The 24,094-nt window shown below is 36.4% G+C and overlaps 1 protein-coding gene and 1 long non-coding RNA gene across 5 annotated transcripts; one reads left to right on the plus strand and one right to left on the minus strand.

The window, feature by feature from the left end:
* The first annotated feature begins 3,049 nt into the window (after positions 1-3,049).
* LOC142171561 (uncharacterized) lies at positions 3,050-9,456 on the plus strand. Its single transcript, XR_012701271.1, has 3 exons — positions 3,050-3,272; positions 3,482-8,258; positions 9,077-9,456. It is a non-coding gene; the product is annotated as an uncharacterized LOC142171561 (long non-coding RNA).
* On the minus strand, positions 3,554-22,873 carry LOC107792774 (uncharacterized). 4 transcript variants are annotated; one of them, XM_016615009.2, is made up of 9 exons: positions 22,677-22,867; positions 10,890-11,250; positions 10,347-10,487; positions 6,993-7,157; positions 6,689-6,778; positions 6,535-6,593; positions 4,159-4,303; positions 3,945-4,083; positions 3,554-3,871 (listed from the first exon to the last, which is right to left on the minus strand). In XM_016615009.2, exons 2-8 carry the CDS (start codon positions 11,217-11,219, stop codon positions 4,009-4,011), a joined length of 1,005 nt encoding a protein of 334 aa, XP_016470495.2. In that variant the 5' UTR covers positions 11,220-11,250; positions 22,677-22,867; the 3' UTR covers positions 3,554-3,871; positions 3,945-4,008. The 4 variants fall into 4 exon arrangements, with proteins under 4 accessions (XP_016470495.2, XP_016470496.2, XP_016470494.2 ...); XM_016615010.2 differs by having other exon boundaries at positions 6,993-7,148; positions 10,890-11,301; XM_016615008.2 differs by having other exon boundaries at positions 10,890-11,301; positions 22,677-22,866.
* Between the last annotated feature and the right edge of the window lie 1,221 nt (positions 22,874-24,094).

The raw sequence follows: 24,094 nt of genomic DNA on the forward strand, positions 1-24,094 counted from the left end.
GAAAGTTTTCATCTTTTAGTTATTTTGTTGGCAGTTTGATTCTAGCTATTAAACTCGAAAGAAATATACCTAAGTACCATTTTACATGGTTCTGTGATAATAAATGTTTTAGCCAGTTTACGTAACAATGCAGTACTTTTGGAACTACTTTGAGAAATAACCACACTTATGAAATAAAGAAAATTTCGTTATTTTAATAGAAGTTTTAAAAGCATTTAGTTTGTTAATTCTTTTTTAAAAAGTAGACCCAAATTAAGGATGGTGATTTCAATAACGGAATTAAAAAGTAATTACTCAAAGAAAAAGTAATTATATTTGAGAGGATAAATTGTTTCATTAATAATACTACTCCTTCGTTTTGCGATTTTCTCTGTTTTTATTCAGTTTTTACAGATTTTCTTAATATGATAATCATATGCAATATGAAGAGAAAAAAAAAGCAGGAGCAAAAATATTTATGTTATCATTTTTATGGATCAGTTTAGGTTTTTTGTGTTTTGTTTTGCATAATACGTCATGTTATTAATATGGAAGAAATGAAAATGTAGGTCCTCCAAATATTTACCCGTATTATTTTTTGTTCCATCTGGAATTCTGGATATAGAAGAGTCATTTTACTTTAAATTGTGGCTTAGTGGTCATTGACTATTTCTTTAACTTCTGATATCAGTATTCTTGGATGTACTAGCATCAAACTTGAAATTTTGCATGCATAGTGATAATAGTAGTAATATATAAGTTCGTTAAACTTTGGCATATTAAATATTAGGAAAGTGAGAAAACATTCTGGATTTGGGATGTTGAGTTTCTTTGAAATATGAAGTGGTATCGTGTTGTAGTATGCCTTTACTCCAAAGAAGTATTGTATATATTTTTCATTGTTCATATATAGAAATTTGTCACATTGAGAACTATTCATTTTTTCAAAGTATTCAATTTATGTCACATGGTTTTTTCTTATCAATTGTAAATATTTGCAATTCTTCCAACAGGTGAATTTTATAAGTGATTAGGGTAGGAATGTATTACTCTGGGCAAAGACTTTTCCTGCTGAAAATTAAGGCTAAGCTTCGTAGTCGGGAATTAGATGATAATTCTCTTCTATTTTAAAGATTCAATAAAGTGATATTTGTTCTTTATTTTTTCCCCTATAGTCTATAGATGAAGTACATGCATGAAAATTTCATCTGTTATATATCTTGATTAAATTTACCATAAAATAGTATCGTAAATTTACTTTTACTGCGTGAAGCGCGGACAACTTAACTAATTAGGAAAATAATTGAGTATTTCATATATGAGTATTTATTGTGTAATTTTTATTTTATGCCAAGTAAAATCATTTAGCGAATTTTACAATTAATATCATATAATACCAAACTGAAAAATAAATGGTTCAATGTTTAAAGAAAAAAGAAGAGGTATTATCACTTTTATTCCGCGCCAGAAATTACTTACATTCGATAGTCAAAAAAGTATATAATATTTGTATATAAAATAAAAGATTGTATATATATACAAAATATATGTATTTTCGACTATTATTCTGAGAGCGATTATATAAAGCTAATTTTCTCAAAAAAGAATAATGGAATCTTTCTACGTTAAGGGACCCCCTTTCATTTATATTTTATAGAATCCCTACAAGTTGAGGGTAGTGGGGGCCGTGGATTCTAGATGTCAAGTAGTACACGCGCTGGTGGATTCAGACAGCGGATTTTGGTCCTTTGCACCAATCCGAGAACGCGTGATTTTCACGAAGAACACTGTCACTGTTGTGAACTTATAATGCTGACTCACCTGCCTAATAATTTGTCCATCCTCTCTCTCTTTTTTTTTTTCTTTTTCCCTTTCTTTTCTTATTTTATGAAACTTGCCGTAAATAGAAAAGGGATGGAAGATAAAAAGGAGCTTCTTGCAGCATTAGTATTTTGTATTTGAGTAAGTAAATGAATGCAACCATCAAATTATAACTTTGATACTAAAACAAATTTTATGCTAACTTGATTCACCTTTAATGAGTTCTTCTTATCTAAATAATTATGTTAGACTATATAAATAAAACAAAAACCCATATAAACTGAAAACAAATAATTATACTTTTACATATTTTTTGTTAAAAAATAAAAAGGAAATTATGGCCGTGTGATCTGAAACACAGAGTAAAAGCGTGTTTACCATTTTACTGCGTTACACTAGCAATAAATGTATTTGATTAAGCTAAAAGCTCGATATTTTTTTAGAAGACAGGAATCTTAGTGATGTGGCTTTAGAATATTCATAAAAACAAGATAAGATTCCATTCATATAAAAGGGCTCTTTGTCACCTGTTTTTATCTAGTATTCCTTCAGGCATACATGGTCAAAGTTTAAATGACATGACCTTCTTTAAGATAAACATTGTATTAAGATTATTAAAACGGATTTGAAATTTTAGATTAGCAAGTACATAAGTCATGATTTGAAACTTATGAGTTCAGAGTTTTAATCCTTTTAAGTTACTGAATTTTAGATTAATAATTTTCACACATTTAATGAATTTCTTGAGACAAATACAAAGTTGGACCAAATTACTAAGTTTGGACGAACTTATTGTCTCCACCCCTGAGTATAGAGTGTAAGTATAAAGTATTATAGATCTACTATTCACAATGTGAATGTAACTTAGTATAAATGTACATATTTTTATAACTTTACACTAATATATCAATTAGGTATGTCTGCACCCACAATAGCAAAAGGTACATTCATGGATTAACTTCAGTGCCTTAGCAACCTACTGGACCATAATTAAGATCCGAAAACCATAGTAAGAATAACACATGATTTGCGAGTAAAAAACAAAGAAATATCAAGAGAATGCTTATAGCATTAAATAAGCAAGTGTAGATAGTGATAATTTTGTCTTTTATTCCACTAAATAGCAATAATTACACCATGTAGAGATATGCATCGTGGCAAAATATCATCCACAGAGTTGACTTATCCATAAGTCACGAGGACTAAATAAAAGCCCTTGTTTTTTTTTTTTTGGTAAAGAATAAAACCCCTTGTTACAAAAGAGACATTCACCTTATGTCTTGGATTTAGAGAATCAATGCTTCTGAAATATTTCAATGCATCTTTTGGCCCACTTTATTTTATCCTTATGAAAGGATCATTTCTGTTGTAGAAAAAAGAAGTGTTCTGCATTTATCTGAAAATTAGAAATGCACTCGATTTGTGAAAAACCTACTAATTCTTATGGAGAAGAACGATTGAATACCAGCCTTGTAAGTTGTAACCTTCACTTCTCACTTGTCTTTTCAGACTTGAGTTTATAAAATTTTCAGAATTGTAATCCTCTAGTTTCAGATGAGAATGGTAACAAATAAAGTGATGTTTATTATATGTATAAGAACCTACTAACGTTGGTAAGTTTTGAACTTGGAAATAGCCACGTGCTTAACACTGAACATTTTCACTTGCTTCTGTCTATTAGGTCTATATGATTAAATTTATAATGTCAAGCTTCTCTGTGAAACTCGCCTCTGATCAATTACACCTCTTCGACTTGACAAGCAGTAACTGACGACAAAGTCTCACGTTGTGCATAACTAATCATGGTATGTAAATTCTTAAGACGCTATAAAGCTTAGGAAATTTACAATTCTTGATGCCTGGATCACTAAAGTAGTTTGTATACATTCTATAAGTGATGAGGAAATAAAACTGAACAGTGTGATTTGTGTATATGTTGCCTCTATTTGTCATCAAAGACGAGCAGTCTGCACACAAGGCTGAGTTATATCAGCACCAGCCATTGGCCTCCAAAATCTTGAGTTGAGACGCCTCCAACATAACCACCAGAGATCTATTTCGACGAGAAGATCTGCACAATGTGCAGTTTGGTTAAGCCAGCTCCTGGGCATTAAAGACGATACCTGATTCATGATAGAACTTACCAGAACCTAAATCACGAATATCCCCAGTTTCATGAAGGCCCTTGTCAATTGTCACCACTTAGTATTACACCTCGTGAAGCCTCTTAGCATTTTCAACTGTTTCAGTGTAGAAATACAATCTCCACAGTGTTGCTTTGTCCTACAATAACCCATTGAGAACTTAGGAAACTAGTCACTTGAGAAAAATTAAGCACATCATTGGATTTATATTTACCTCTTTTTCTAAATCAACATGCACCTCACTGCAAGACTCTACTTGCTTACCACGGCATAAAATCTCGACAACACGATCAAGATTTCTAGGTGGAAGGTCCCGTATCAGCCGCCGAAGGTGTTGTTTCTCAGGTAAGGTCATTAACCTGCCAAGGGTAATCGGATTCCCCATACCAAAAGTTAATCTGACAAGCAACAAGCCACATCGAGACCTCATGTAATAAACACCTAATTAATTAATTAACCAATTCTGCATCAATGCTAAATTAATAGCCTGTTTGGCCAAGCTGTAAGAATCAGCATATTTTGAGAAATGCTTTTTGCCAAAAGCGCTTTTTGCAAAAGTACTTTTGGCAAGAAGTAGTTTGTGTTTGGCTAATTTATTTGAAAAACACTTATGCGCAGCAATTAGTGTTTGGCCAAGCTTTTAAAAACTGCTTCTAAGTGTATTTTTCTCAAAAGTGCTTTTGGGAAGAAGTTACTTTTTTCCTCTAAAAGCTTGGCCAAACACTTCAACTTAGGAAAAAAGAACACTTTTTTGAAAAAAATAAACAGGCTATAATTAGGATCTGTCATGTGCCAAATTAAACACTACACCCCGCAGGATCAAAATACAGACCTTCAATTTACAGGACTGTTGCTCTACCACTGAACTGTAGGGCCAAAGACATCTACCAGATATTCTACTACTGTCTTCTAAAGGGAATTCCACATCATTCAGATTTCTAATTATGCCATTCTTCTTCTGGACACAAATTTAACATCGCTTCAAGGGTGTGCAAGGAATTAACACCAAACGCAGCAACTAACAGGACATAACAGCGCATCTAATTTAACGAGGCCAAATACGACAAAATCAGATACATTCAGGCACTCACGCGCATGTAACCTTATACACGCACACGCACACTTCGTTTTTACACTATATCAGTCACTGAAAACCAATAAAACACTTTTTCTCGAACTTTTGTTTTTTCCTTTCAGATGTATAGCGGAATTCTTTATCAGAAAGAATATACAAAACATAAATAGAAAAGAATAAATTGGATACTTCCACAGTAAATATTTATGAGAAAACATTACTTTTGTTTGATAATGGTTATGAGAAAAACACAACTTCCAATCTCATTCATTCTACCCATACCCTAAATTGTAAAGAAAGAATAGACCTTACTACTTAATTTAGACAAAGTACAAAATTCTCATACCTTTCACCCAGATATTTTACTCTCTTTCTTAGTCTTAAAGGCTACGTTGAAGGAGTTCAACGATGTTAAAGAACAGATATATTATAATCTATGAAGTATGAAATGGATCAAAAATGTTCATTTGTGTCCTTTGTTCGATAGTTGTTACAGATTTTTACCAGAATAAGACCATACAAAAGTTAAGGGCAAGAAGAAGTAAATTCATGCCCCTTGCTTTTGAAAACTGTCTTGCACCTATACAACGTACAACTGAAATAGTGGTCAACTAAGGGAAAATTCAAAAGTTAGGTCTCCTTTCGATTAGAATATAACTAATATGTGAAACCAAGATGTGGTTCGGAATGTTGATAAAATACCACACTGCAACAATTAACTCACTATAGAACATGCTTAAAGCGGACATTAGCAACATCTTCAGACTGTTACATACTATCTCCATTTTCAATCTTTTCTCATAGTATTCATTCCCGAGAAAGAAGACCGCTCTCCTGAAAGGGACAATTACCATATTGAAAAAGCAAAATTAACATGTAATGGCTCAATCTTCCAACTTTTGTTTTAACATATCCCAGTGGAATTAAACACAACATCACATTCAAACTTTCTTTTCTTAAACATTAGGCAAAGTCAGCAAGGTCAATCAATTTGGGTATGGCAGGAATACTTAATATTTGGTCAAACCAATTGATAATCACATTTGGGCTGGATAAACCCAGGTAAAGTGCAAGAGACACCTCGAACTGGATAAGATCCCAACAACCCAATATCCGAGCACCCTATAGGACCATAAGGGAAACATACCAACCCTGTTTGTTATGGTTTTACAAAACGAAACTGCCAAATTATCGTAACATTTATCCCAAATGAATATCTCAGGTGTTCCCTCTGTAACCAAATAACAAGCATTATTTAACACAAATTCTAACCTTCCTTTGAATCTTCTAAGATATTTAGGTTTTGGAGGCAAAGCTCATCCAAATTGTTAAAATTCAGCTCCCTAGAGTTCTTATACGCCAAACAGGGGAAAAAACAATAACAAAATGAAACAAATTTTCAAATGAGAACTTCCAAATCATCGTCTATCAAATATTACTAGCATACAAGGACTAGCAAAATATACTGAAATGGGAACAGCAAATAATCAAATTTCCCAATATGTCGACAAATACCTGCAATTTGACATAACAATATCAAGAAGTTCTTCAAGCTTCTCCTCCATGTATCCAAGCTGCATATTGTCAAACCACAATTTAGACATAGCTAACAATCTACTAAAATCAGTAAAATTCCTGATAGAGTGACTCAAGCTCTTAACCAATTTACCGTATCTAAAAGTTCATCGCAATGCTTCTTCATCACACTCTCAACCTTTGCGCTATCATTTTTTAGCAGAAACTGCAAATCATTGTGGACCTGGAAAACGGGAAGGGGGTGATGAAGCATTTCTTTGCAACTACATCAATTCAACATTCTAAGCAAAAGGATAGTGAACATGGTAGTTCAAGGCGAATAATTAAAGCTTTATCCTCATCCAGAAAAATTTCCACCTGAAAAGAGAAGAGAGAGAAAGAAGAAAAGAAGGCGAGCCTAGAAACATGCACCAGAGAGAAAGAGAGATGGATCTTACATCCCAGTCTTCAGGAGCTGCTCCTACATTTGAACCCAATTCATTTTGGTCCATCTTTGCAAGGGATCTTTTAACCTGTTCTCCTTCAACTTTTTGAACATCATCACTCGACATTCCTCCAGATGGCAATATATTCAGGTCCTCTCTTTCTGAATCCTGCATATCCTGTCAAATGTCTCAAAATACATTTCTATAAATAAAGCTAAAATATGGGGTGAGACCGATAGAGGCAGTGAATTGATTCACCCTAGCCGAATGAAGGAAGACCCTCATGTCAGTTCGGGGGCAGTAAAAAATTCGCATCCCCCCACCACACAAGGACAACGAAGTCTTAACACAATACAAATTTTTGCCCAGCATTATAGCCGATGAAGTTCAGGTTGGGGCATTTTTCTATTATGCTAACTTATCAACTGCTTTATTATCTTCCTTTCCCTACCCATATTATTCTACTTTTACCAGTTACTTCTCGCTCGAGGGATGAAATGGAGACTCGCTTCTGGCGTTTTGTGTGACAAGAAGGTGCCATCAAAACTTAAAGGTAAGTTCTATAGAGTGGTGGTCAGACCGACTATGTTATATGGGGCTGAGTGTTAGCCTGTCAAGATTGCCCATATCCAGAAGATGAAGGTAGCAGAGATGAGGATGTTGAGATGGATGTGCGGGCACACCAGGTTAAATAGGATCAGGAATGAGGTCATTCGCGACAAGGTGGGTGTGGCCCCCATTGAGGACAAGATGCGGGAAGCGAGGCTTAGGTGGTTTGGACATGTGAGGAGGAGGAGCACAGATGCCCCGGTGAGGAGGTGTGAGAGGTTGACATTGGAGGGCCTACGGAGAGGTAGAGGTAGGCCGAAGAAGAAGTGGGGAGAGGTGATTAGGGATGACACGACGCAGCTTCAGCCTACCGAGGACATGACCCTTGATAGGAAGGTGCGGAGGTCGAGTATTAGGGTAGTAGGATAGGTGGTAGATTGTTCATACCAATAGGTTTAGTACGCACTCTCGCATTCTGTTGGTAGTAGGTTTCTACGAATACTCGTCATTTTCTTTCATTTTGATCATCTTATTATTATGTTGTTTCTATGCTACTTTTACATGGTTTTTTGGTATTGTCCCTCATTGTCTATCTGTTTAATTAATGTGGTGCTTATGTTTTACTGAGTCGGGGGTCTATTGGAAACAATCCCTCTACCTTCACAAGGTATGGGTAAGGTCTGCATACACACTACCCTTCCCAGACACCACGATGTGGGATACTACCGGGTATGTTGTTGTTATTGTTGTTTAAGTGATGATACACTGGTTAAAAAAATCCAAAAAAACTAGGTATCTTATTATTTTAAATCTTAAAACAAATATTCGTTCGATAATGATAGTAACAGTGATAATGTTGTATCTAAATCAAACTCAAGATTAGCATGTCAAATTTTGAATTTAACTGTAACAGATGATCTTAAATCCTTTGAGAACATAATTAGAAAAGCTAGAAATTCAATTGCTCATGTTGTTAACTTTATTTCAAGCCCGACAAAGGCCGAATTTAAATGTGTGGAAAACTTTCACAATGTACAATTCGGTAAATTACATTATTAAATGTGTGGAGAACTTTCACACATGTACTTTAAAAATTTTAGTACTTACTATCCTACAAATACTATTTCAGATTATTTAACTTAAATTGCTGCTATATTTCATGAATAAAAGGAAAATCCTTTCGCAAATGCTAAGCAAAGAAAGAAAAATTTGAAAAGAATCTTATTCCAATTACACCTATTTTTGAAGTTGCTTTATTAAATCCTATTTTAAAATTAGGATAAGTTAAACAATTAAAAGATTTGGTTATCTACATTTGGATATAGAAATTGTTGTTATCCCAAATGCGAAAACAACCGAGGCAATTTTATATGTACGTATGCTATTGCAATGTTCGGCTATTATCATGAATAAGTAGGGAATGTTAGACCAATGATTCCTACTCCAACTTCTTCTAAGATTTTAGGTAACTCTCGGTATTTGGAATATGTTTAAATCTCAATCAAGTTATGGCCCACTTTAACGAGCTTACTTTTTCTTTGCAACAGGATTTGGCAACGAAGGAAGATTGCAATGACATTTTGAAATGGTGGAAGAGAAAATGCTAATCCACCACGGCTTGGAATGTGCTCAATGTTCATGTCTCAACTATGGCATCTACAGTGCTTTTTACCCAAGGAAAGATGCAACTTAGTGAGCAATGAAACAGACTCACTGGACAAACTTTGGACGACTAAATTAAGTCGAACAACTCATACTCACAACACGAGTTTCAATATCCAAAGTTGACGACATTTGTGCTTCCGTGGATTATGAGTAATTCTTGTAAGTAACAAAATTACTCTTGTAAACTTGTAAGTTACATTTAAAATCTCAATATCTTTGTAATTAATTGAAATTTAATAAATTTTGAGGTACAATTTTCGCATTTTCGCATCCAATGCCTCAATTTTTATATTTTACAAATGTTTAACTTTAAATTTAAATTTTAAAAATTACATAAAAGATTATTATAATTATTGGCCCGTCAGAAGCCCAGTTTAAGCCCGGACCTGCCATGCCTAACCCATTTAATAAGGGGCCTGGGTGAACTGCTTTCCGCTTTACAAGAATAATCCGGCCCGTGATGGCATGTTTAAAGTGAGCTTGAATCAGCAGCCTCCACTTAATGGGCGAGGTTCAGTCTGAATCAACCAACTTAACATGTATAATTAAGCTTCAAACCACTCTCTCCCAGATAAATTTGTTAAGGCAGTGTAAAGAAGTTACTCAATTTACAGCTTACAAATATTTACAGCTAAAAGAAATATCAATTTAACCCCTCTGCTTGTTTTTACCAAAATTATAGAAAAGAAAAACAAATCTAGACAAATCTTTTTTTATAACCAAGAAATCTTCAAAAATCAGCTGGTGCACAGCCCGAAACTTGATGAATATTGGGTTTGCCTCTTTACCCTTCTTCACTTAAATATCAGGCTCTAAGTTTGTGACAGAGTTTGAACTCGTGGCGTACATCTAATTCACACATCATGTTTTGCACTCTTACCACTAAACCAAAGTCCCAAGGGCAAATCTCAACAAACTATTTTGGCCTTCATTTATAAAAAGACTCTTAATATAGGAACGCTTATGAATCACTTTATTAAAGCAACTACAATATTCTCTACACGTAACCTGCAATGTTAAGCCTAAATTTCTCAAATTTCTTTTAGAAATCTCACTCCTTATTTTCTCTTTTCTTTTTTCCTTTTTACTTTCAAAGATCAAACTGAAGCTTCCAAAAGATAGCAAGTTCTAAATAAAACATGAAACACTTACTGTGAAAGGGGATGCTTTGAGCTTCTTCTGAGGACGGCTCCCTTGATCCGAGTCGGATACAGCACCTGATACAGCTAATAAACTTTCTTTATACCTTAGGCATGATCGCAACTGACATATGGAAAATATGGGATCCAGAATCTGCATTAAAATATCCAGTGTGAAAATTATATTATATAATACAGATATTACTAAGACAGCTGGTCTTCAATCATTCTTTGCATATTCTTTGCTTAGAAATGGTCATAAAATTCATACAATAGCACATCTAACATTTATCTTTCGCAACTGTTTCATCTTTATGAGAAAAGAGGAGAACCATTGACTGGAAAGCAATGACCACTTCCCACGATTATAATGGCACAGGCACAGGCACACAGGCAAAGGCACAGAACAACTTCTTACCACATAGACATGCCCACAATAAAAGGACCAATATATAATAAAACCATAAAAGTAACACCCCTTTCAGAAATAGCCAAGTATTGGGAGAACTTTGTTTGATGTGCAATGTAGGTGAAGGTAAAAGCGGGTAGTATGTACCTCGTCCACTTCCCGTGAAAGGGCAACAATACTTTGCCGAAGCAACAACTTCAATCTCTCTGTTCTAAAATCCGAAACATGAGATCCAAAACAATCAGAAAATAAGGAAGCAGACCCACCGGTGTAACTAAACTCCTTGGCGTTATACGTACTCATACTACTATTCTTTTCTTCGACAGCACTACTTACTTCTCCAGAATTCTCAAATATCTGATCTGAAAATGGCAGAAAATCTCCATCCTGAGAAAGTAACTCTGCCACCTCAGATGCAAAAAGCCCAAAGTAATCTGGTCCTTTTCTATTGCACTCAGTCGAAGCACCCCAACCCATTTAAGATACTTAATATCTTCAACGCCAACTTCTGCGATGAATTACTACTAGATCAGTCGTGGTAGCATTCGCCGAAGTATTACTGCAAAGCAAAAACAAAGCCAGGTTGACTGATAAGCTGCCAGAGTTGCATAGAGGGAGCTCTTCTCCATTCAGAAGATAAGAGTAGCCAACACAAATATAAACTAGGGACGTAATTATAAACTACCTGTTGAAATTCAAAGGTATTAGTGAAGTTATATGTGTCTTAATTCATAATAAGTCTACATTCAACTCGAAGAATTATCGAATAACATTAAATCTTCCATATTTGATTTAAAATAGTCACTTACCTTATTGTATAGAAGATAGTTACTAATAAGAAAATGAGTTTGAGCCTAACTCAACCGCAAAAAATAGCTCATGAGGAGAAGATTGTCCAAGATCATATAAAAAGACCAAATAACCTACTCACAATTGATGTAGGATCTTACATCCCCCTCTCTCCTCCTCCTCTTCCCCACCAGCCCAAGACTGAATATTTGGAGCGTTGACAGTATAATATGAGAGCTCAATATCGGGTACTTTGTGATGGATCTAGCTATGATACCACTTGTTGGAATCGAAATAACCAAGTGTCATGCGGAAATTATTAAAGCAAATCTTGGACGATAATAAATAAGACAACAAAGAGAAATATACCAAAAGAAACAAAACAATTTAACATGATCTGGTCAATTGAACTATATATAAGCAATTCACTAATATCAAAGAGAGTACAAAAATACCGAGAGAATAATCCACCAGATTCACTCTCAAAAAGGTTTATGTTCTCCCCCTAAACAACCTCTCTTAAAGACTATAGTGAATGATCTAAAGTGAGAAGGAAAGATCCTAAATTTATAGAAGTCCAAAACCTTTTCCTCCAAAAAAGAGGATTACCCAAATATGAAAGATTTATAATTTCCTTTTAGGAAAACTAAAACTAATTATAGTAAATGTTTTTCTCTTACTTCAAAACAAGTAAAATTCAAATATGGTAAAAAAGAAAAATCAACGTAAACACCCTTATCTTGAATTTTCTAACAAAATAAAGTTGATTCGCTTTCTTCACATAACCTTTAACATATGACTACTGCTTGCCATGTTTAAAAATAAGGTCAAAAATAGGTATGGGTTAAAAATATTTATATTTTTATTTTCATAGATGCATCAACAAGAATGTCGAAAATATGAGAAAATTATCTTCATATGGAGTAGTACAACAACAAGAACATACCCAGTCTGGTCCCACAAGTGGAGTTGTTTCCGATAGAACCTTGGCTCAAGAAAAGCATTTTCAAAAGGTTTGAAAAATATAAGAGTAAAAAAGCTAAGATGAAAATATTGACAGCAAAAATAGTAATGATAACCAAAGTAAATGAAACAATAGTAGTAATAAAATTGAAAAATAAGATAAAAATAAAATAATAATAATAATTTTTTTTTTATACGGTAATAAATTTCATTAATAAGGGCAGAAACAAGCGTGTATACAAGTAGTATACCCAAAAAGTAGAAAACCTTACAAAAGACATAGTTTTCTACGAATAGCACCCAATCTTTCATACAAATAGGAACCCCATGGGTACACCAAAAATAAATAAGGGAAAAGAGGTTACTCCTCAAGCGAACAAGATCTATTTCTACTCCATCAAAAGCTCTCCTATTACTCTCATTCCAAATAACTCACATGAGTAATGGAGCAACATTCCATGCCTTGCGTCCTCCTCCGTTTTCTGAAGGCCCAACTAAGCATAGTGTCTTTCACCGTGCCCGACATCACCCACTCAGTACCAAACCACCTAAAATTTTCCCTCACAAATAGGAAGCTATCCGGCAATCTAAAAGAAGGTGATTCACATCTTCTCCCAATTCTTTGCACATGAAGCACCAACTACCACAAGTGATCTTCCTCTTCCTCAAATTCTCCGCCGTCAATCTCACCCCTCTTGTAGTTAGCCAAGTGAAGAAACACACCTTTCTCGGCACCCTGGAAATCCATACCGGATTATGTGGGAAGACCGGCTCCTCCTTATTTAGAAGCTTCTCATAGTAAGGCCTAACAAAAAAAATCCATTTTCCCCGGCACCCCATCTCTATGCATCATGTCTATCTTGTGAAATTTTTGATTGTGAAGCCATCCGAGCAAGTTTTGAAATTCTTCCACCTCCCAGTCTTGCAAGTTCCTTCTAAACTTGACATCATATTGCACTTCTTCTCCTTGAAGACTCCACAACTGTTGGATAGGCATCTTCTTTTGATTCTCAAAGTGTTGTTCCCGCACCACCTATGCTCCCAAAAACTAATCTGCCTCCAATAATAACAACAACAATATTGCTAAGGAGAAGAGAGCAAACAAGGTGCTCTAAACTAGGACCATGCTCCCCCACAAAAAAGAGAGAAAGCGCTCGACTACCTACAAACCTTTTATCCTAATCTTCAACCTCCATGTTCTCCTATCTAGGGTCATGTCCCCGATGAGTTGAAGATGTACCATATCATGTCTAATCACCTCTCCCCAATTCAACCTCAGTCTACCCCTATCTTTCCTTAGACCTATCACTATCAACCTCTCGCACCTCTTCACTGGGGCATCTGTTTTCCTCCTCTTCACATGCTCGAACTATCTTAGTCTCTCTTCCCGCATCTTGTCTGCCACAGAGGCCACTCCTACTTTGCCCGTATATCTTCATTCCTAATCTTATATCTCCTAATATGCTCACGCATCCATCTAAACATCCTCATTTATGCTACTTTCATCTTCTAAACATGTGAAAACTTGATTGGCCAACACTCTGCCTCATACAACATAGTCGGTCTAACTATCACTGTATAGAACTTACCTTTAAGTCTTGGTGGCACATTCTTATCACATAGGACACCAGATGCGAGCCTCCATTTTATCTATCTCGTTTCAATACAATGTGTGACCTTATCGACAATCTCCCTATTTCCTCGAATTACTGACCCGAGATGCTTAAAGCTTCCTCTCTTAGGGATGAATTGCGTATCAATCCTCACTTTCACATTCGCCTCATGTGATGCATCACTGAACTTGCACGCCATGTACTCTATTTTAGTCTTGCTCAACCTGAAACCTTTACTACCCAAGGTCTGTCTCCAAACGTCCAGTTTCTCGTTAACTCCACCACTTTGATCAAATTTCCCCAAAGAAATCTTCATTACCATCAAATTAGTTACAGGTAAAACTACACTCGCCATGAACCTGTCTTCAACCTCACTTTGATACCATAATTAAATGAATCTTGAGATTACATAAACCACAAAATCTAGCTCATAAGGTAATGAATGCCCAAAACAATATAAAGAGATTAAATAACCCACTCACAACCGATATGGGACCAGACCCTCCCTCCCCCCATCCAAAACCATACGAATACTGCATGGTCAATATGATATGGGGCCCAACATCGGAAAAACCAAAAGTTGAGATGGATCTGGCTCTGATACTTGATACCACTTGATGGGATCAAAATAACTAGATCTTATGCGCAAGCTAACAAAATAAACCTTAGACGACGATAAATAAGACAACAAAAAGAAATATACCAAAAGAGACATAATAATTAACATGATTTGGTTAATTGATCCACATATGAGCAATTCACTAATATAAAGAAAGTACAAAATACCGATAAAATAACCTCATAAATTTCACGCTTAAAAAGGTTTACATCTATAAATTGTTTTTTTAAGGAATTGGCAATTGTATTATAAATAGCACCAGAAGGTGCACGCAAAAGTATTTATATATCAATAGCACAAGTATGTCCCATCTCTTCTTAGAGGGAACTTATCATTTCCTACTACTAAAATTCTTTTTACACCAAAAATACTATAACAATAATCAATTTATCTTGATCTTCTGAATAGAACTTTCTTTGTATTCAAAACACCTCTCATTACTCTCCTTCAAGATGGACCTTATACAATTTACATTTATAAATTGTTAGGTGTTTATCCTGATTTTCTTATCATATTTGAATTTTACTTTTCTCTTCTCGTCTTCTCCGTCTTCTTGAGCCGAGGGTCTATCGGAAACAATCTCTCTACTCCATCGGGGTAGGGGTAAGGTCTGCGTACACACTACTCTCCCCAGACCCCACTTGTGGGATTTGACTGGGTCGTTGTTGTTGTTTGTATTTGAATTTTACTTTCTCACAAAGGACGGACAAATATTAACCAAAATTGGTTTGGCTTCTTCAAAAAAAGGAAAATATAAATATACCATATTTGGCTAATCCTTAGAAGGAAAAGGTCTTGAACTTCTATAAAATAAAGATCATTCCTTATCACTTTATCATCCACAATGTAAACCTTAAGAGAGTCTTGTCTATGGGGAGAACGTAAATCTTTTTATGAGCTACATTGTACATAACGTGAAACTCTTATATAAGGAGCTTCTTTTGTACCTTGTCAATAATCAATTAAACAAACTATTTTGGCACTACTTTTCCCTAAGTTGCTCGGATACGGGTACGGGTATCCGACACGGGTGCGGATCTAGAGGTCGGATCCTTCGAGATGTAAATTCTAAGATTCGGGGATATGGATCCTAGTACGGATACAGATGCGGGGATCCGGCTAAAAGTAATTCAAAAATATAAAAATATCTCTAAATTATGAGAAATTTTGTGGAATAATTACGTATAGCATGTAAAGTGTGGATATCTTTTTTATTTTCAAGTTGTAAATAAGCAAAGGATTGATTTCCTAGATAAAATATGCGATTTTCTTCAAATATACCCTAGTTTTGGTTTTGATTTCGAGAATAAGTTGTATCTCGTCTCGAATTTTTTTGTCCGCGGTGGTCAAAGCACCCAAAATTATTTGACCAGATCCGGTACGAATCTCATACCCACACCCATACTAGTGTCGTGTCAACACAGGTGCGGCACCTAAACCGCCGTGTCGGAGCAACTTAGACTTTCCCATAAGGTTAGAACTTCTACGATTTTAGTAGACTCAAGTAGCTTCCATTTATTTGACAAATTCCCTTATGCCATCTAGTCCGCCAAAGTTTTTCTTCTTTCATTATATTCTTATGTTTTTTCGGTGATATTCTAGTTGCACCGCTCTTTTTTTCAATGACATTCTCGATGACACAACCCGATTTTCGATTAACCGACAATGTAGTTTCCTGTTATCGCTATTCTATCATTTCTCAGCTTTTCTCAAGTACTATGTACGACTACTCCTAATCCTACCTACATTTTCTTAAGTTATCATCGCACCATCCCATTATGCCTTTGTTACAAATTTATCCACAGTCAAAATACCTAAGATTGTGGCAGAAGCAATGGCTCGTCCAGGTTATCATTAAGCTTTGGTTGAAGAGATGCGGGCCCGCAGGATAATAACACTTGAGATAATTCCTTTACCACACGAAAAAACAATAGTGGGATATCCTTCGGTATTTACTGTCAAGATAGGACCGACAAGCCAAGTTGATCGTCTTAAAGCTAGATTGGTGTTCGAGGGATATACTCGGATTTATGGAGTAGATTATGGTGATACATTTCTCCGGTGGGCAAGATTGCATTAATCTGCCTCTATATCTCTGTGGAAGTTATATTGGCCTCTTTATTAATAGGAAACAAAATGTTTTCCTTCACGGTGAACTTATTGAGGATGTCTATATGAAGCAACCACCTTGGTTTGTGGCAGCCATTCTCATTAGTCTCTTTATCAATTGGACATCAAAGATGTCTTCCTTCATGGTGAACTCACTGAGGATGATGCTCAGGTGAGTCAAGCTCTGCTTGGTATGTCATTTAAGGCGCGCGGTATATGATTTAAAACAATCTGTAAGAGTTTGGCAGATTCAGTTATGCCATTAAGTGAAGCATAAAAGAGGGAAAAGACATTAAAGGCTTGGTTCTTTGAGCATCCTCGGAATTTATAATATCAGCTAACCTATTTAATACATATATATCTACCAAATCATATAAAGTCATGCACAAATCTTAACATTAATTTCTATCCACCTAAAAACTATACAAAGTGATAACGTTCTTAACAGTCCCAACCATATACAGACATATATATTGCGCATCCAAAAATTCTTGGTGCGATATGGATGTGCTACAGACACATATATTGTGCATCCAAAAATTCTTAAATAAGATATATTAGGTTCATGACCCAAAACTAATTGCAACGGAAAATATTTCTGATAATTTATCGGTCCGAGACGAACTAGCATTGCTGTATGCAAAATGGCATGACCCCAAACAGAAGTGGGTAACCTCATTTTCATGAGTAACGGTCTTGCTGTCAATTGTAGACGTTTAATCAAAGATTCTGCAAGGCCATTTTGAGTGTGAACATGAGCTACAAGATTTTCCACTTTTATCTCAATTGATAAGCAATAATCATTAATGTAACGACCCAACCGGTTGTTTTGAGTGTTGTAACCCCGTTTTCCCATTTACTACTTATTCTATGCTAAATTGTTATTATGTGAATTGCCGGGTAGTTGGTTTGGTTCCGGGATTGTTTCAGAATGAGTTGAGACACTTAATCTCAAGGTTGGGAGCTTAAGTTGAAAAGGTTGACCGCACGTTGACTTACGTGTAAATGGCTCCGAAATGGAGTTCTGATGTTCCAATAGCTTCGTTGGGTGATTTTAGACTTAAGAGTGTGTCCGGATAGTGATTTGGAGGCCTGTAGTTGATTTAGGCTTGAAATGGCGAAAGTTGGGAAATTAGAAGTTTTGGAAATTGAGAAGTTTGACCAAGAGTTGACTTTGTGATTACCGGGCTCAAATTTTGGTTCCGGGAGTTGGAGTAGGTCCGTTGTGTCATTCATGACTTGTGTGCAAAATTTGAGGTCAATCGGTCTTGATTTGATAGGTTTCAACATCGATTGTAGAAGTTGGAATTTCTTAGTTTTCATTAGGCTTGAATTGGGGTGCGATTCGTGTTTTTGATGTTTGATGTGATTTGAGGCCTCTATTAAGTTCCATCGTGTTTTAGGACTTCTTGGTATGTTTGGTTGAGGTCCCGGGGGCCTCGGGTGGAGTTCGGATGGTTAACGGATCAAAGTTTGGAATTGAAGAATTGATGAAGTGCACCAGGTCTAGTGCGATCGAACCTGCGGAGTTTTGGTCGCAGAAGCAAAAGATTGGTCGCAAATGCGGTTTGGGCGAAGCTGGGCATTGGTCGCAGGTGCAAGGGATATGCCGCATCTACGAGCCCGCACATGCGCGTGTGGTTCCGCATAAGCGGAGGGTGAACTGGAAAAGGTAGTTCGCAGAAGCGAACCTTGTTGAGCATGAGCGAGCTCGCAGATGCGTGATTGGGGCCGTAGAAGCGATGGAGCAGAGTTTAAGTGAGTTCCGCAGATGCGGAGATTTGACCGCAGAAGTGGTATTGCAGAAGCAAAGAAAGTGACGCAGGTGCGAACAACACTGGGCAGAATATAGGTCGAAGGGTTTTTGTGATTCTCATCATTTTGGACATTTCAAACTTGGACTAAGGCAATTTTTTAGAGGGATTTCGAGGGGTTTATTGAGGTAAGTCACTTGTGACCATTTTTATTCAATAATATTGTTTCCTTATTGAATTTCCCACCTAGTTTGTGTGTGTTTTAGGTGCAATATTGGGAGTTTGAGGCTAGGGATTTGGAGAGTTAAATTTGGGGATTTGAGTGGTGATTTGGTATCGGAATTTGGTATATTTGGTATGGTTGGACTCGTGGTTAAATAAGATTTCGGATTTTGTGACTTTTATCGGATTCCGAGACATGGTCCCGCACCGTAGTAATTGTGATTTAGTCAATTCTATAGAACTGTGTAGCTATCTTATTTGAACATTATTACTGTACTCTATGTGTTAGAGCACTTGAGCTGTGATTTATGTTAGAAATCATGTTTTAGCTATATGCTAGTACTATTGGGACCCATAGTGATTGTTCCTTGCTGTTGAGTTATTTGCTTAATTGCAGTTATGTACTCAGTCGCATTCATCATTTCATATCACATCTCAGTCTCCGTTATCATATATTGTCACATCTCGTATCATTTGATTTGGGCTGCTTAGCATGAGTGTTGTGAGACCGAGAGACTGGAGAGATTGATGACTGGGTGGGGTTGAGGGCCTGTTGTGAGTGATATTTATGGGATCGGACTGCACGCCGCAACAGGATTTATTGATTCATGCCAGGATTTGGCTTATTATAGCGCTTGGGCTGGATCTGCCCCTCCAGAGTCTGCACACCCACAGTGAGCGCAGTTGTTATCGATTCATTTGCATTGGGCTGGATCTACCCTGGATTTATTTGCATTTGGGCTTGGATCTGCCCTGTACAGTCCTGAGTGATTGAGTGTGATGAGTGAGAATTGAGACAGTCAGGTTGGGTACTCCGAGAGTGAGTATGCGAGGCTTTCATTGTGTTGCATCGCATACGATATGCATATTGGCATATAGATATAGAGATGTCCTATTCCGTATATCATTCAGACTTGACATATTTTATCTGTTATGAGTTTAATTGCTAAACTTAGAAGCACGTCTAAATTCCTTTACCGTTAACTGCAGATTATGAATTTCTGAGATATTACAGTCATATTTTTCATAAATTTCCGTAATGTTAATTCTGTATGTGGGCTGTAATGTTCGAACTCGTCACTACTTTCGGTCCAAAAGTTAGACTTGTTACTTATTGAGTTGGTTGTACTCACGCTACACCCTACACTTCGTGTGCAGATCCAGGTATTTCCGGACACGGTGGTTGCTGATTCTCAGAGTTTTTAGTCATTCGGAGATTATCGAGGTAGCTGCCTTGGCGTCCGCAGACCTTGACTCTCCTCCCTTATCCCTCAGTTTTACTTATTCAATTTCTATTTTTTTTCTTATACAGTGTATCAGACTTGTATTTGTATAGATGCTCATGTACTCGGTGACACTTGGGTTCTGGGAAAAACTTTTGTATCGAGTTGTGACGGTTTTATCAGATTTTTACTTATTTAAACCTGCTTTAGTATATTTTAAATTTGAAAATGTCGGTATGTCTGAGTTGTCGGCTTGCCTAGTATCATGACAGGCTATATCACGATAGGTTGAGTTTTGTAATGTTACTGTCATATTTTTCATAAATTTTTCGAAAATTTCCGTAATGTTAATTCTGTATGTGGGCTGTAATGTTCGAACTCGTCACTACTTTCAATCCAAAGGTTAGACTTGTTACTTATTGAGTTGGTTGTACTCACGCTACACTCTACACTTCGTATGCAGATCCAGGTATTTCCGGACACGGTGATTGCTGATTCTCAGAGTTTTCAGTCATTCGGAGATTATCGAGGTAGTTGTCTTGGCGTCCGCAGACCTTGACTCTCCTCCCCTATCCCTCAGTTTTACTTATTCAATTTCCGTTTTTTTTCTTATACAGTGTATCAGATTTGTATTTGTATAGATGCCCATGTACTCAGTGACACTTGGGTTCTGGGAAAAACTTCTGTATCGAGTTGTGACGGTTTTATGAGATTTTTACTTATTTAAACCTGTTTTAGTATATTTTAAATTTGAAAGTGTCGGTATGTTTGAGTTGTCGGGTTGCCTAGTATCATGATAGGTTCCATCACGATAGGTTGAGTTTTGGGTAATGACAAGATTAGTAGATTCTTGCGAATCGGTACGGAGACGTCTGTACGTATCTTCGAGAGGCTGCCGAACCCTTAGGAAAACTTCACATTCTTGTATTCTTGTAGTGCGAATTTGTTGATTCCGGGAACTAAGCTATTCTATTCTCTCATAGATGGTGAGGACACGTGCTATCGAACCGGACGGACAGCTACCAGTACCACCGGCTAGGGCCACGAGAGGCATGGGTCGCGGTAGGGGTAGAGGTGCAGCTCGTACAGCAGCTAGAGCAACACCTGCAGATCCACCAGTTGTTCCAGGTCAGGAGCAGGTTCCAGATGTGGTTGAGCCAGTGGGGGCCAGCTCAGGCACCAGCTGTGCCCATTGTGATTCCAGGCCTTCAGAAGGCTTTAGCTCAGATATTGACAGTTTGCACTAGTCTTGCTCAGGCGGTTTCTGTTCAGACCGCGCGAGCCACTTCTCAGGTCGGGGAGGTACTCAGACTCACGCCGCCCATACTCCAGAGCAGGTGATGTAGGGACTTCAGACATCGGGGGTATTACCAGCCCAGTCGATTGCAGTTGCTCAGGCCCGGAGGGTCCCATTATGACTGATGAGGAGCAGAAGAGGCTGGAGAGCTTTCGGAGGATCAAGCCTCCATCATTGAGTCAGAGGATGCTCAGAACTTCTTGGATAGGTGCCAGCGGATTCTTTGCACGACGAGTATTCTGGAAATTAGTAGAGTCTCCTTTACTACTTTTCAGCTATTAGGGGCTGCCTTCAGATGGTAGGATGCCTACGAGAGGAGCAGACCAGTCGGTGTTGCACCACTTTCATGGCATGAGTTCTCCGTTCTCTTCTTGGAGAAGTTTGTGCCACATATCCGCATGGAGGAGCTGCGCAGACAGTTCGAGCAGCTACGTTAGTAGGGCATGTGTTTGACCCAGTATGAGATGAGATTTTCAGAGTTGACTCGTCATGCAGTTTGGTTGGTTCCCACTGAGTGGGAGAGGATTAAGAGGTTCATCGATGGCCTCCACTGTCAGTTGCGTTTTGTTATGACTCGGGATAGTGTATCGGGTGCTACGTTCGACGAGGTGGTTGATATTGCTCGGCAACTAGATTACAGAAGAAGGTACGAGTATACTCTAGAAAACCACCAACATGATCCACATGGGCACGCATCTAAGTGAATAGCATCAAACCATCCTATTGTCAAAAAAGGTAAACATGGAAATTGAACAACATAAACTGAAATACAAGGGGAAAAAAAGTAATAAGGGGTTCCATTGTGCAAATTTATAAAATGCAATGATGCAGTAGACATGTGCCATGCAGGGAGGAAATAGACATAAAGACAACTTTTTTTTGGATACAAACTATGATAAATAACTCAAGATAATAGTGCTAACAACAACAACAACAACCCAATAAAATCCCACTAATGGGTCTGGGGAGGGTAGTGTGTACGCAGACCTTAACTACCGAAGGAGTAGAGAGGCTTGTTTCCGGAGGAGACGCTCGGCTCGAGAAAATAAAAAGACAAAAGGACAAAAGGAATAGTAAAAAATCAAAATCGAGAAAAATAGGTTGGTGTCGCAGAAAACGAGAATTTCTTTGAGTAAACTTAAAGAGAAAGAAGGAAACAACTCCTCAATTTCAGAGCAAAAACAGTAAACATTCAACTCAAACTGGAGAAATCGAACTCAACAAGACAGGTCTTTATACATAAAACTTAAACCGGTGATTACATTTGGAAATACCCATTAGGCAAAGAAGCAAATTTTGAACACTCAACAGCAAACTAACAGAAAGGTAGAGTGCAATATAATACCTAGTGTCTGTCTCTGACACAAATTGGGGATCGTCACAAGTAATTCCTCTTCTTTTGTCTTCTACTCGAAGCCCTAATTGAGGCGGAGAGAACAACCGACCAAGGGGAGAGAGAGTAGCTTTTGTTTGGCTTAAAGGGAGTACATCCCCTCCTACTTTGCGAGTTTGCTCCATAAACATAGTCGTCACTCTACTTTTGAGAAAAGGCCCGAAATAGTGTTTGTAATTTAACTCAAACTAATCATATTTTCTTTACATGTACCACTAATAGTCCATATTCTTTAATAAAGTGATATATAATGGTTATCATTTATTTTTTCTTATTTAGTTGGTGAGTGAAAAAAAATATTTTTCGGAAAAAAATTTCTAGCATTTGTTTAGAGAGTGAAAAATATTTTCTAAAATTTTTTTTATGCTAATTTTCTTACCTCCTCCCCCTTCTCCCAAATCCCCATATTTTCCGTGCTCCCCTTACCCCTCCTCTACCCTCACCCTAACCCCAATTACCTAACATTTTCAAAACTCTATTTTCTTCAATAATTTAATTATACTTTTAAAAATTTGCACAAACTCAAAGGTACTAATGTGTTATTTTACTTTTTCTCGCAAAAACAACGTTGAAATTTGTGTTACACAACTAAAAAGAAAATACTCTTTTTTTTGGTTGAAAAAAAAGTACTCTTTCTACGACATGAAAAAAGTACTCATTTTGTTAAAATGAAAGAAAATATTTTTTCTATATCATGAAAAGAAAATACTTTTTGCTACATTATTTTGTTAAAATGAAAGAAAATATTTTTTCTACATCATAAAAAGAAGAAGAATTAACTCAAATATCCGCCTACCTAACTGCTTAAACTAGAAATAGTCGGTGGATGTATAATTTATGTATTATATATGTATAATTATATATAATAAATGTATAATATATGTATATGGCTAGAAAATGTAAACAGTAAAGAAAAGTTTGAAGAAAAAGGTTAGGAAGCTTGAAGAAAAGTTTTGAAAAATATTTTTCCCTCTCTTGAGAGGGAAAATATATTCCTCCAATTGGAGGAAAATGAGTTCATGAGAAAAATATTTTCCAAAATATTTAAGTCAACCAAACATGAGAAAATTGAAAAATATTTACCGAAAAATATTTTTTCATATCAAACATGGAGACTAAAAGTGTACCACTTTATTAAAGAATGATAACTATTAGTGCTCCATGTAAAAGAAATAAGACTAGTTTGAGTTAAAGTCCAAAGATATTGGACTATAATAATATACAGCAAGCAGTCGCGCCCGTTAATATTAATTAAATTAAATTATGATCGTATTTGTTTGAACATATTAGATCGTATTGCTTTAATAAATTTCAATTTTATCTTATTTGTCAATATGATATACTCATTAATAAAATCTTTTTTATTTGCA

Source organism: Nicotiana tabacum, chromosome 17, assembly GCF_000715075.1.
Source record: "Nicotiana tabacum cultivar K326 chromosome 17, ASM71507v2, whole genome shotgun sequence".
Classification (NCBI taxonomy): domain Eukaryota; kingdom Viridiplantae; phylum Streptophyta; class Magnoliopsida; order Solanales; family Solanaceae; genus Nicotiana; species Nicotiana tabacum.

Excerpts from the sequence above, each read along its gene's own strand:
- LOC107792774 (XM_016615009.2), bottom strand. The coding sequence starts at position 11,219 with ATGGGTTGGGGTGCTTCGACTGAGTGCAATAGAAAAGGACCAGATTAC. Across the intron at positions 6,594-6,688 it reads GCGATGAACTTTTAGATACG|CTTGGATACATGGAGGAGAA; the intron begins GTAAATTGGTTA and ends GACAATATGCAG. Across the intron at positions 4,304-6,534 it reads ATTGTTATGTCAAATTGCAG|GTTAATGACCTTACCTGAGA; the intron begins GTATTTGTCGAC and ends TACCCTTGGCAG.